Raw genomic sequence first — 13,888 nt, forward strand, 5'->3', positions numbered from 1 at the left:
GATAACGTAACTGAATTCTCAATACTCAGAACTCTTCAGAGGGCTTCCCTGGTGGACCAGTGGTGAAGAATCCACCTCTTGGAATGCAAGGGACACTGGTTGGATCCCTGGTCCAGGAAGTTCCCACCTATCGCTGAGCAACTAAGCAACTAAATGTGTTACAAATAATGAGCCCACTTGCTACAACTAGAGAAAGCCTATGAGCAGCACTGAAGACCCACCACAGCCAAAATAAAAAATTCTTGAGGTCCGTTCTAGAGATTTTCAGGCAACTTAGGATTTGACAGTTCTGGAGTGTATTTAAATGACAGTAAGTATAGGAAATACATTAATATTTATTAAGTACTTGGCATGTGCTAAATACTACCTTCAACTCTTTCACTTACCTTATTTTTCCTCCTCACACACAAAAAAACTATTTTTAACTATTTTGAAACAATTTTAGATTCAGAAAATTTGCAAAAATAGTACAGAGAATTTCTGGATACCTTCACTTAGCTTCCCCTAATGTAAACATCATTACACAAGGAAAAATAGAAATGTTAATAGTGGGGAAGGTTGACAGACATCCCTTTACCCCAGTGATCAACTTTAGTGATGCTTAAATTAGTGGGTAAAATGGGATATCTGCACAGGTATCACCCCCAAGATATTTTATCAACTACAACCTTCTCCACTATTAACATTTCTGTTTTCCTTGTGTAATGAATAAGTTTAGAGGGAGATACCATAAAACTAAGCAAATACCCCGTTTCTCTTCAGACTTTTGCCCACTAATTTTAGCATACTTCATTCTCAACATCTTTTAACAGAAATACTATTGTCTTAGTTTTGTAGATGAGAAAACGGAATTTCAGAGTGGTATATTTACCTGCTTTGTTGTTCATTTGCCCAGATCTTTGCATGTCCAATTCTTTGCAACTGTGTGGACTGCAGCACACCAGGCCTCCCTCTCCATCACCAACTCCCAGAGTTTACTCAAACTCCTGTCCATTGAGTTGGTGATGCCATCCAGCCTGTCTCATCCTGTCCTCCTTCTGTCCTCAATCTTCCCTAGCATTCAGGGACTTTTCCACTGAGTCATCTGTTTGCATCAGATGACCAAAATACTGAAACTTTAGCTTCAGTCCTTCTACTGAGTATTCAGGGTTAATATCCCTTAAAAATGACTGGTTTGATCTCCTTGCTGTCCAAAGGACTTTCAGGAGTCTTCTCCAGCAGCACAGTTCAAAAGAATCAATTCTTTGGCATTCTACTTTCTTTACGGTCCAGCTCTCACAACTGTACATGACCACTGGGAAGACCATAGCCTTGACTATACGAACCTTTGCCAGCAGTATAATGTCTCTGCTTTTCAACACACTGTCTAGGTTTGTCATCACTTTCCTGCCAAGAAGCAATCGTCTTCTGATTTCATGGCTGCAGTCACCGTGCACAGTGATTTTGGAGCCCCAAAAGAGGATATCTGTCACTACTTCCACATTTTCCCCTTCTGTTTGCCATGTAGTAAGGGGGCTGGATGCCATGCATGATCTTAGTTTTTTAATATTTAGTCTTAAACTAGCTCTTTTACTCTCCTCCTTCACCCTCATCAAGAGACTCTAGTTTCTCCATTTTCTGCCATTAGAGTGGTATCATCTGCATATCTAAGTTTGCTGATGTTTCTCCTGCCTATTTTGATTCCAGCTTTTAACTCATCCAGCCTGGCATATCTCATGATGTGCTCAGGGCATAGGTTAAACAGACAGGGTGACAGCAGATAGCCCTGTCGTACTCCTTTCTCAATCTTGAACCAGTCAATTGTTCCATATAGGGTTCTAACTGTTGCTTCTTGATCCACATACAGTTTTCTCAGGAGACAGGTAAGATGATCTGGTATGCCTATCTCTCTAGGAGCTTGCCACAGTTTATCATGATCCACACAGTCAAAGGCTTTAGCATAGTCAATGAAACAGAGATAGATGTTTTTCTGAAATTCCCGTGCTTTCTCTATAATCCAGCAAGTGTTAGCAATTTGATCTCTAGTTTCTCTTCCTTTTATAAACCAAGCTTGGACATCTGGAAGGTCTTAGTTCACATAATGCTGAAGCCTAGCATGCAAGATTTTAAGCATGACCTTACTAGCCTGGGAGATGAGTACAACTGCCATTGTTTAGCACCTTCTTTGGTACTACCCTTCTTGGGGATTGGGATAAGAATTGACCTTTTCCAGTCCTGGGGCCATTGCTGGGTCTTCCAGATTTGCTGACATAATGAATGCAGAACCTTGATGGCATCATCCTTTAGGGATTTGAATAGTTCTACTGGAATTTCATCGCATCCACTAGCTCTATTAACAGCAGTGCTTCTTAAGGCCCACTTGTGCTCAAACTACTGCACAATTGCACTCATCTCACACGCTAGTAAAGTCATGCTCAAAATTCTCCAAGCCAGGCTTCAGCAGTATGTAAACCGTGAACTCCCAGATGTTCAAGCAGGTTTTAGAAAAGGCAGAGGCACCAGAGATCAAATTGCCAACATCCGCTGGATCATGGAGAAAGCAAGAGAGTTTCAGAAAAACATCTATTTCTGCTTCATTGACTATGCCAAAGCTTTTGACTGTGTGGATCACAATAAACTGTGGAAAATTTGGAAAGAGATGGGAATCCCAGACCACCTGACCTGCCTCTTGAGAAACCTGTATTCAGGTCAGGAAGCAACAGTTAGAACTGGACATGGAACAACAGACTGGTTCCAAATAGGAAAAGGTGTACGTCAAGGTTGTATATTGTCACCTTGCTTATTTAACTTACATGCAGAGTACATCATGAGGAACGCTGGGCTGGAAGAAGCACAAGCTGGAATCAAGATTGCCGGGAGAAATATCAGTAACCTCAGATATGCAGATGACACCACCCTTATGACAGAAAGTGAAGAGGAACTCAAAACCGTCTTGATGAAAGTGAAAGAGGAGAGTGAAAAGGTTGGCTTGAAGCTCAACATTCAGAAAACGAAGATCATGGCATCTGGTTCCATCACTTCATGGGAAATAGATGGAAAAACAGTGGAAACAGTGTCAGACTTTGTTTTTTTGGGCTCCAAAATCACTGCAGATGCTGATTGCAGCCATGAAATTAAAAGACGCTTGCTCCTTGGAAGGAAAGTTATGACCAACCTTGATAGTATATTAAAAAGCAGAGACATTACTTTGCCAACCAAGGTCCGTCTAGTCAAGGCTATGGTTTTTCCCATGGTCATGTATGGATGTGAGAGTTGGACTGTGAAGAAAGCTTATCGCCAAAAAATCGATGCTTTTGAACTGTGGTGTTGGAGAAGACTCTTGAGAGTCCCTTATACTGCAAGGAGATCCAACCAGTCCATTCTAAAGGAGATCAATCCTGGATGTTCATTGGAGGGACTGATGCTAAAGCTGAAACTGCAATACTTTGGCCACCTCATGCAAAGAGTTGACTCACTGGAAAAGACTCTGATGCTAGGAAGGATTGGGGGCGGGAGGAGAAGGGGACGACGGAGAATGAGATGGCTGGATGGCATCAACGACTCATTGGATATGAGTTTGGGTAGGCTCCGGGAGTTGGTATTGGACAGGGACGCCAGGAGTGCTGCAGCTCATGGGGTTGCAAAAAGTCAGACACGACTGAGCAACTGAACTGAACTGATGTATGGATGTGAGAGTTGAACCATAAAGAAGTCTGAGAGCCAAAGAATTGATGCTTTCAAACTGTGCTGCTGAAGAAGACTCTTGAGAGTCCCTTGGACTGCAGGAGATCAAACCAGTCAACCCTAAAGGAAATCAACCCTGAATATTCATTGGAAGGACTAATGCTGAAGCTGAAGCTCCAATACTTTGGCCACCTGACGCACAGAGCTGACTCATTAGAAAAGACCCCTATGCTGGGAAAGATTGAGGGCAGGAGGAGAAGGGGACTACAGAGGAAGAAGTGGTTGGGTGGCATCACCAACACAATAGACATAAGTTTGAGCAAGCTCTGGGAGATGATGAAGGGCAGGGAAGCCTGACATGCTGCAGTCCATGGGGTCACAAAGAGTCGGACACAACAGAGCAACTGAACAACAACGTCAAAATTAGTAAATTCAGTTGTGTCATACTCTAAAATCCCTTGTAATTTCATCATTCTGTTAAGATATGTTAGAGCAAATATATGGGAGAAAGAACTACCAGGAGATAAGGAAGAGGTTCATGTTTTAAAGTTTTACAGAACTCAATATATGTTGTTAGGAAGACAAAATTGAAGTTTTAAGAAAAGCTTTTATACTAGATGGGAATCATCTGTTGAGGGCAAAGCAATGACTCCTCAAAGCCTACTGTGGGATACTTTGATTTGGTGCACAATGGAACTATAGATATGGATACAAATAGAATAAAGCTTAATCTTTCTGTGAAGATTTATCTTTTATATTTGAAAAGTTTGTTTCAATCTTGAATTGCTGTTTTTATAAGGTGTAACTTGAGGCATGAAAAACATGTTGCTTTAATTAGGTTACCAAAACTCCCACAAAACATTCTCTTTTTTCACAGGGTTGGTATAGACAACCAAATCTCGCTCTTAATTTATTCCTTATACCACTTTTAAGAAGGATCTCTACTTAAAAATCATCCAGTACATGCATAAAATTCCACTTCTAAGGTGGCAGAGTGAGTCTTTCTGAACTTTGCCTCCTATCTTTACTAAAAATGAACTGTACTCAATCATAAGCAAAAATCCTATATTAGTAAAATATGTCTGTAGTAGAGAGATTTGGAGACTATATGTAATTTTAATGTATATATTTATTAGAAACATTATTATGAGACACTGTCATTTGGGGGGATAGACTTCCCTGGTGGCTCAGGCGGTACAGTGTCTGCCTACAATGTGGGAGACCCATGTTCAGTCCCTGGGTTGGGAAGATCTCCTGGAGAAGAAAATGGCAACCCACTCCAGTATTCTTGCCTGGAAAATCCCATGGACAGAGGAGCCTGGTAGGCTACAGTCCATGGGGTCACAAAGAGTTGGACATGACTATGACTAAGCAAGCGACTTCACTTTCAAATGTTACTGGTCATTTTTAATAGTCTTTCCCCTCAAACTGAGGGAATTTCTTTTCTCATCTTATCAGAGTTTCAGGCATAGTTCTTTTCTAAAATAAGCAAATAAAAGTGAAGTAGTCAGCATGTTTGAAAGGTCAGCAGCATTGTCCAACCACAAATGGCTATTTTTTTTTTTTTTTTAGAAATACCAGTCCTCAGGAGTCATGATGTTAGGTTTAGGAGAAGCTTAGATTTATACAGCATCCAGAATTTCTTAAGTATTTTGTGATTAAACAGCATACAACTATTTCATTAAAGATTGTCATACCTTTAAAAACATCATGGTTTCTGATGTTGTCTGTAGCCAGTGTGACTTGTCTGTTTTGCTTACCTAAATTTTTCTGTCCTATATATCCTAATTAATTTCTTTTATTAGATATATTTCCACTCTGATATATATTTCTCTCTCCATAACTTTTTTAAACTTTGCACAGTGACAGAGGAAGCTACCAAAAAACTGCAGACCATGGACAATTTTAGCAGCCCTCTGAATTCAAACATGGGTTTTTAAATTACCTAAAATTATTGAGGACTTCCCTGGTGGTACAGTGGATAAGAATCTGCCTGCCAATGCAGGAGACACAGGTTCAGTCCCTGGTCCTGGAAGATGCCGCAAGCCGAGGAACAGCTAAGCCTGTTCACTGCAACTACTGAGTCTGCATGCTGCAACTACTGAGCCCGTGTGCCACAACCACTGAACCTACCTGCCACAAGTGCCAAAGCCTGCAAGCTCTAGGCCCATGAGCCACAACTACTGAAGCCATGTGCCTAGAGCCTGTGCTCCACAGCAAGAGAAGCCAGCACAGTGAGAAGTCTGCACACCACAACTAGAGGATGGCCCCTGCTACTGCAACTAGAGAAAGCATGCATGCAGCAATGAAGACCCAGCGTAACCAAAAAAATAAAATAAATTAGTTTTTTTTAAAAACTAATGAAAATGAATTTTTTAATTCAAAAAAGTTGAAAACATGGTTCTAAAAATCTAACCCATAGCTCAAAAATTAGATTTCAAGACAGAACATTTATGATGTAAAACTTTGCAGCCTATGTGATCATGAAAAACGGCATGAGGGTTTCTAAAACTAATTTGTACCTTTTTAAACTTTGTCTTTAAAAAAGCTAAGTCTCTAGAAAATGGTTGGCATCTCTCTCATTTTAGTTCTTTGAAAAATTTATTATATTAACTGCATTGTTTCCAGAATCAGCATAATTATGCTCTCTCTGTAAACCTCTAAAATAATTCAGTAATACTCTTTTTTACAAATCTCTCATTAATTGGAAATTTGAAAACTGACTTTTGTTGATATTAAAGAATTATCATTAATTAAAAGTATGATAATAGTTCTGTTTGAATAATTACCTTTCAGAAATACATAATAAAGCATTTTACATGTGGCATTATATAGTATTTGAAATTTCCTTAAGAATAATATGAAAGGTAGGTAGATAAATAGAAATAAGATTCATCATAAATATCAAATCATTGCAGCTTGATGACAGTTTCCTTGAAGATTGTTGTACTATTCTGTTTACTTCTGTACGTAGTTAATATTTTTATGTAATAACTCTATGATCAAGTCTCTCATTTTGAGCATGAGAAACTAATTCCTTAATCTATTATAAAATTTTAGTTTATTGTATTGGTTATGAGCATATTTTTCCTCCTTTCTATTAATAGGTTGAAGACATTAAAGAAATAGCCAGAAAGACACAGGCTCTGCCAAAAGTCAACTCAAAAAGGCAGCGAATCGTGATTTTCACCCAAGGGAGAGAGGATACCATACTGGCTACAGGTACACGGGGAAGCTGTGGGGAAAAACCCAGTATTATGGAGATTAAACATTATTTTAAATTTTTATATACTTTCTATTATAATTTACTCAAAACAGTGTACATTTTTCTTTTTAAAATCTCCTTCATGTACTTTACTCACTGTCAAGCCCACTCCAACTCCTGCCACTGGGATCTACCAATCTGTTCTCTGTATCTGTGACTTTTTTATTTTATTTTTTTAATTCTACATATAAGTGAGATCATACAGTATTTGTCTGTCTGACTTATTTTGCTTAGTATAGAGTACTGAAGTTTCATCCATATTGTTTCAAATATATTTCCTTTTTGTGGCTAAATAATGTTTCACCATGTGTGTGCACACATGCGTGAGCTGATGTATATGTACCACATTATTTTTATCCATTCTGAAGTCTGTCCATCCTAAATGTCTATCAATGGACACATAGGTTTTTTTCCATGTCTTGGCTATTGTAAATAATACTGCAGCGAACATGGGGGTGCAGATATCTCTTTGGGTTAGTGTTTTTGTTTCCTTAATGACTCAGAAGTAGAATTGTTGAATCTTATGGTAGTTCTACTTATTTTTGAAGAGCCTCCGTACTGTTTTTCATAGCAGCTGCACCAGTTTACATTTCCTCCAACAGTACAAAAAGGTACCTTTTTATCCACATTCTTGCCAACAGGTATATCCTATCTTTATGATAGTTTGGCCATTCTAACAGGTCTGAGGTGATACCTCATTATAATTTTGATTTGTATTTTCCTGATAAGTAGTTATTTTTAGTACCTTTTTCATGTACTTATTGGCCATCTGGTGTCTTCTTTTGAAAAGATGTATATTCAGATCCTCTGTCCCTTTTTAAATTGGATTATTTGCTCTTTTGCTGTTGAGTTGTATGAGTTCTTTTTATATTTTGGATGTTAACCCCTTATCAGGTATATGACTTGCAAATATTTTCTCCCATTCTGTAGGTTGTGTTTTACTTTGTTAATAGTTGCCTTTGCTATACAGGAGTTTTTTTTTTTTAGTTTTAACTCCCACTTATTATTGTTATTTTAGCCTTTGCTTTTGGTGTCAAGTCCAAAAATTCATCATCAAGACCAACATCAAGGACTTACTCCCTTTGTTTCCCTCTAACAGTTGTTTGATTTCAAGTCTTAACTTCCAGTCTTTCGTTCACCTTAAGGTGATGTTTATGTATGTTGTAAGACGGTGGTCCAGTCTCATTATTTTGCCTATGGCTGTCTGGTTTTCCCAATACCACTTATTGTGAAGAAGCTATCTTTTCCCTGTTGTGTCCTCTTGGCTCTTCTGTCATAAATGAATTGATCTTATACGTGTGTGTTTATTTCTGGGCTCTGTTCTGTTCCGTTGACCTATGTGTGTGTTTTATTCTGCAGTACTGTACTGTTTTGACTACTCTACCTTTGTAATATCATTTGAAATCAGGAAGTGTGATGTCTCTAGCCTCATTCTTTCTCTCAAGATTGCATTAGCTATTCATGGTAGTTTGTGGTCCCCTGCAAATTTTAGGACTGTTTGTTCTATATCTGTAAAAATGTACCTTTTATTGTTTATTTTAATTAATACAGCTATCTTCTCCCAGTAAAAAAAAATGTTTCAGGAACTTATATTTATTAAAATTCAGTTAAGTAATTCCACTTTGATTTTGTTTCTTTTGAAATTTTGGAGATATTGTCAGTCTAGCAATGTCTTTCCTGAAAATAAATAAATAAACTTTACTTACCAAGTACCATGCTTGAATAAAATAAATTTATCTGATTATGAGCAAGTAGAATTCAGAAGTAAGTTTCTTATTTTTAAACTTCAAGAAGAAAACCTCACTTCTGTTTTTACCCAGCCATCTATTTTATAACTGTCATAGAAATAGAATAGGAATTTTATCTAATAAACAAACATTTATTCATTGAAATAAGTAATATTGTCAATATGATGCTGCCTACTGTTAAAGCCAAAATAAAAAACCTCTAAATATTTTCTGAATCATTAGGATTAAAACCAATCAGCTCATTAATAACTGTTATAAACAATAGCAATTATTAGTTTTGTGTTTGTTTAGTACTCTGCAGAACACTGAAATTTAAGATAGACTAAAGATCTAGCTGAGAAATAAAATTGGTACGCATCAAAATGTGAATACATGCATGTAAAGTCACTTCAGTCGTGTCTGACTCTTTGCGACCCCATGGTTGCGACCCCATAGCTCGCCAGACTCCTCTGTCCATGGGATTCTTCAGGCAAGAATACTGGTGTGGGTTGTCATTTCCTTCTCCAGGGGATCTTCCCGACCCAGGGATGAAACCCACGTCTCTTATGTCTCTTGCATTGGCAGTTGGGTTCTTTTCCACTAGCGCCACATGAAAAACTCAATGAATACAACAGAGTATAATTATGTTTCTTATTTATTGGTAAGACTATATGGGTTGTATTGACTCAAAGAAGGAGATCAGTAAGCATTGAAGAGAGATGCTATATAGAATATGTAGTAGGTTTTTTATTGAATTAAATATATAAGCCTGAAATAGGTAAAAGAAGAAACTGTTGTCAAATTGTGGTAAAAAGGAACCCTACAGTTAATTTATTTCAATTTTCTTATTTTAGAATTGTCAAAATCAAGATTGAGAAGTTTACTTAAAATTATGTTTCAAAATCAGTTCAGTGAGTGGTAAATAGTGAAGTGGGATGATAAATGAAATGAGATTTGTCATGAGTTAATAATTGTGGAAGCTGGGTGATAGATATATGGCGGATGGTTATTATGTTATTACTTCCACTTCTACATATGTTTTAAAATATCCATAATTAAAAGTGAATGAAACAGAAAGAAAAGTAAAAAAGAAAATAATTTTTCAGACAAAATTCAGAGTTATTAAGGACCTTTCCTAAGATGCACTGATATCCTTGCTAAGTCTTGAATTTTAGGAGGAATTTAAAGAAAGGAGGGCAGTCCAGTCAAAGAGGATCATGAAAACAGAGGCACCAGGTAGTATATAATCTTTAATTGTTGTGACAGGAAAAGCCATGTTGTAAATGTGTACAGTGGAGAAAAGGGTCATGAAAAGATAGCCCTGCATTGATAATAACTACCTGGATTGCTGTCTTCCTAGACCATGTGGCCTTTTCCTGTCTTAGCAATGAACTCTTTTTGGAAAAGTGAAAAACATGCAGATTTTTTTATCATACAGGAACTGGTATACTGCCTTCAGATTCAAAACATGCATTTTGTTGCTCTTTATGGAGACATTTATTTTCAGGCTTTATATATTCCAGATCTACATATTGTACAAGTGTCTTCCTCATTGTGAATTTGCACAGTTTTCCCAAAATTGAAACCTTTAAAATTAGCCTCCCCTTCCTATGACTGAATTTCCTTGTCAACTCATTTTGTTCTTTATTAAATCTATTAAACCATGCTTAGGGATGCTTACCAGCAGGAATTTATTTGAGGAAAGACACTGGCTAATCTTTGCTGTTCCTACTCTATGAAAATGAACTTAAATTAGAGGATGCACTATATCTGCAATGCATGATAAATACAAGATGGATAGAGAATCTGTTCAGTGGTGTCAGCTACAAAAGCAAACATGATAAATGTTAATGCAGTTTTGAGCCCTGGGATAAGCTATTCAATGCAGAAGCATAGCTGAATCTCTTTGCTGTGTTGCTATTCATGGCAGCCAAATAAATGTCAATAATAAAAGAGAATTAAAGATTTTCATTTCCCAGAGGCAATCCTCTAATACGGCTTGATCTTTCATTTCATTTGTAATTCGTTCTCATGTCAGGATGCAATCATTCGCCAGGCTCTGGGTGTCATGTTAAGTCATTTAATAATGATTAAGAACATAAAAATGCTTGGCCTGTGGGGCAATTCACAGAAGAGATGCCAATTTGTTATTGTTTTTCCTCCTTCCCTCTTGAATATGGATCAGCTTTTTCCCACCTCCTAGCATTAAAATACTAATGGAAGATGGGGAAAGAAAGTATCCCTTAATTTACTATAAGTGACATTCCAGAATGGCACAAGGCAGTGCTAACACACTTATTAAAACACTAATTAGGAATCATTGTTCCTTAAACCTTGCGCTGTAGAGTACTTTTAAATGATCATTGCTAAGTTTGTGGCATTTAGCAATAAATGTAACAAAATTAGTTTACTTGGTATTTAATTCTGGAGACCTTTCTCCTTTTGAGATAGAGTCCATAAACTGTTTTCTCTTACATTATAAATGTAATTCTTTGAATTCCTCTTCCACAAATTGCTTGTGAATCTAAAGACTTTTCCACTTACTCTGTTGTTTTTTTTTTTTTTCTTTTTTTGGTTACTTCTATTTAATTTGGGAATCCATCCTCTATCCTTCCAGCCCAGAGGTTTTGTCATATGCTAATCATTGGTTCATTGCTTGCAGGCTAATTGAGTTCGGAGCTTTTTGGGGAGTGAGGGGATTGGAGAGGGACTGGAAAGTAATGAGTAAGAGACTCGGGATGAAGGCAGGAAAGAAAAGTTGATTCTATCCATTTTGATCCTTTTAATAAATGTTGAATGAACCTATTGGTAACATGGGAGTCAGGTTAGGGAAATCATTTCTGTGTCTATAAACTTTTGAAAAACTAAGACTGAAGATTACCTACCGCAAAGCAGCTGTTAATAAGGTCTTCAAATATTCACATCTTACTAAAATAAGGACTGTTGTGGAAAAAAAGATTTTCTACATACACATGTAGAAATATATACATATATGCACATATATACATATTTATATCTTTGTAGCAAGTTTAAGTTTTTCCAAGTTTCTGTACTAAATATATCACTGAAAATTGGAAGAAGCAATAGGACTTTTGTTCTGAATTGAAAATAACACATTTTACACAGTAGCTGTTATGAGACAATAAAATAGGTACACTGAAGAATAAACTGTAGACTTTTCTGAATACTTCCAGAGCGCTTTCTGATCTGTTTGAATTGTAATTGTGCCCTAAAAGAAAAAAACAGACTAGGTCAGAGGTTCTCGACTGGAAAACTGGTGCTGTTATAATCACTGGGCTTTTGGTCAATAATTGCCCTCCCTTCATAAAAACACCTTCCCCTCAACCTGATACATCCTTGTGAGGAGTTAGAATATATATCCTCGAGAAGATGTATAAGAATGGAGGTGATAGAGTCTGGGGGAAGAGAAGTGCAAGGTTGTGAATTTGTTGAAAAACTCCCTTAGGTGATAATGTGTGTGCACTTAGTCACTCAGTCAAGTTCGACTCTTTGCGACCCCATGGGCTGTAGCCTGCCAGGCTCCTCTGATCAAGGGATTCGCCACACAAGAATACTAGAATAGCCATTCCCTTCTCCAGGGGATCTTCCCGACCCAGGAATCTTACCCAGATCTCCAGCATTGCAGGCAGATTCTTGACTGTTTTAGCCACCACGGAAGCCCCTTAGGTGATATAGCAATGTTACTATCCTCTTCTCTCACTTTGAGAGCTACTGGATTAGGTGATTTGATAACGTTGCTTCAAGTTCTATGATCCTTTGGGATAATGGAAACAAAATCTTTTAGCAGCTAAACATCTAATGCCTCAATAAGTCAGGCCTTGTTGAATCCTTCTCTTTCTCAATAAATCACAAAGTAACAGGGACTCATCCACAATAAAAAGCAATCTATATACATACTACTTTAAATAGTCTCCTGCCTCTGGGAAGTTTGTAATTTAAGATAGTCACATCATAGTGTCTTTTGTCATTTTCTTATGAGTAAATGAGGTTATTGAAGTTTTTTGTCTTCATGTTCTTGAGTCCTTAAACTTGTCACCCCATTTGCTAGTTAAGTTTTCATGTTCTTTGAAAACACTCAGGGCTGTCTATTACTCTCTAAGAAAAGCTCAGTGTGATTTGCAATTCTGGTAGGCATAAAGCACAGAAGGTGTGCAAAAGAAAATGCAAACTCTAAAGGAAAAACAATCTCAGCAGCTGAAAGAATAATGTCAGCACATCATCACAACCCCTACTGCTATAAAATATTATTATAAGTCACTTTGAAAATGTTCCCCACTACAGCCAAACCAATTTTAAATCTTGTTCTTATTGGCATAGGTACTGGTAATGATGTGGATGGAACAAATTAAGTAGCATTCTTTCAGAACATCTATGTATGGCATTCTTAGGAAAAAGTTCTTACCAGATGAGGTTTTACACAATATGTATTTTTCTTAACTATTAATGTAAAAAGGTAACTTATTAACTCATATTCCATTTTAAATTTTTTATAATCACAAAAGACAAAATCCTTTAATTAATCCAGAGGTTCAAAATAATTTAGAATGACATATGTGGAATTGTCATGTTCCTGACAAAGTATTATCTTTGGGGCATGGTTTGTTTGGTTTAGTGATCTCAGGCTTGTCAAGAAATGAGACTTCTTTGAACACCCACCTATCTATCAAAGCTAGAAAGCAAAATGGAAGACAGCCTACACTAGGCAAATGTTAGCCTTATTATAGAATTTGTTTTTGAAAGGACCTTTATTCAGATTTATTAAGGTATAGATTACATATGGTAGAATGCACATATATTTTGCCAATTAACATGGGACAGCCACTGTAATCAAAATATAAAATATCTCATATGGTTTGTTTTGAAATATAGTATGGATACACAACTGGTTCAGATTTTTAATATGTTGGCACAACATGCCTATGATTTTCATACCTATGCCAGTGACCATCAAATCAAGTAAAAGAACCCTTCTAGCACTTTAGAACCCACACCTTGTGCTCCCTTCCTAATCATTACACCCACCAAATTTACCCATTATTTTCATTTCTCTGCTAACAATTTGTTTTGCCTCTTTTTAAAATAGAATCACCCAATATATAGGCTTTTTATCCTGCTCTGTCCCCATACTTTTTTAAGCACTACCTTCCTTTTTGACAAAATAAGATGTTCAGCTACTTCTTCAAATAACCCCAGCTCCTTTTACTAGCAAGTG

At 37.0% G+C, this 13,888-nt stretch overlaps 1 protein-coding gene across 2 annotated transcripts in view; it reads left to right on the forward strand.

Annotated features, from left to right (window-relative positions):
- The window catches only part of ADK (adenosine kinase), a 566,284-nt gene that overhangs the window by 463,197 nt on the left and 89,199 nt on the right, over positions 1-13,888 (forward strand). For both annotated transcript variants that reach the window (XM_055425401.2, XM_055425402.2), the window contains exon 9: positions 6,771-6,885. In XM_055425401.2, the coding sequence (XP_055281376.1) occupies positions 6,771-6,885 (115 nt within the window). The remainder of the gene's footprint in view (positions 1-6,770; positions 6,886-13,888) is intronic.

This window comes from Moschus berezovskii, chromosome 12 (genome assembly GCF_049115385.1).
Source record: "Moschus berezovskii isolate FMDL1 chromosome 12, NW_MosBer_1.0, whole genome shotgun sequence".
Lineage (NCBI taxonomy): Eukaryota > Metazoa > Chordata > Mammalia > Artiodactyla > Moschidae > Moschus > Moschus berezovskii.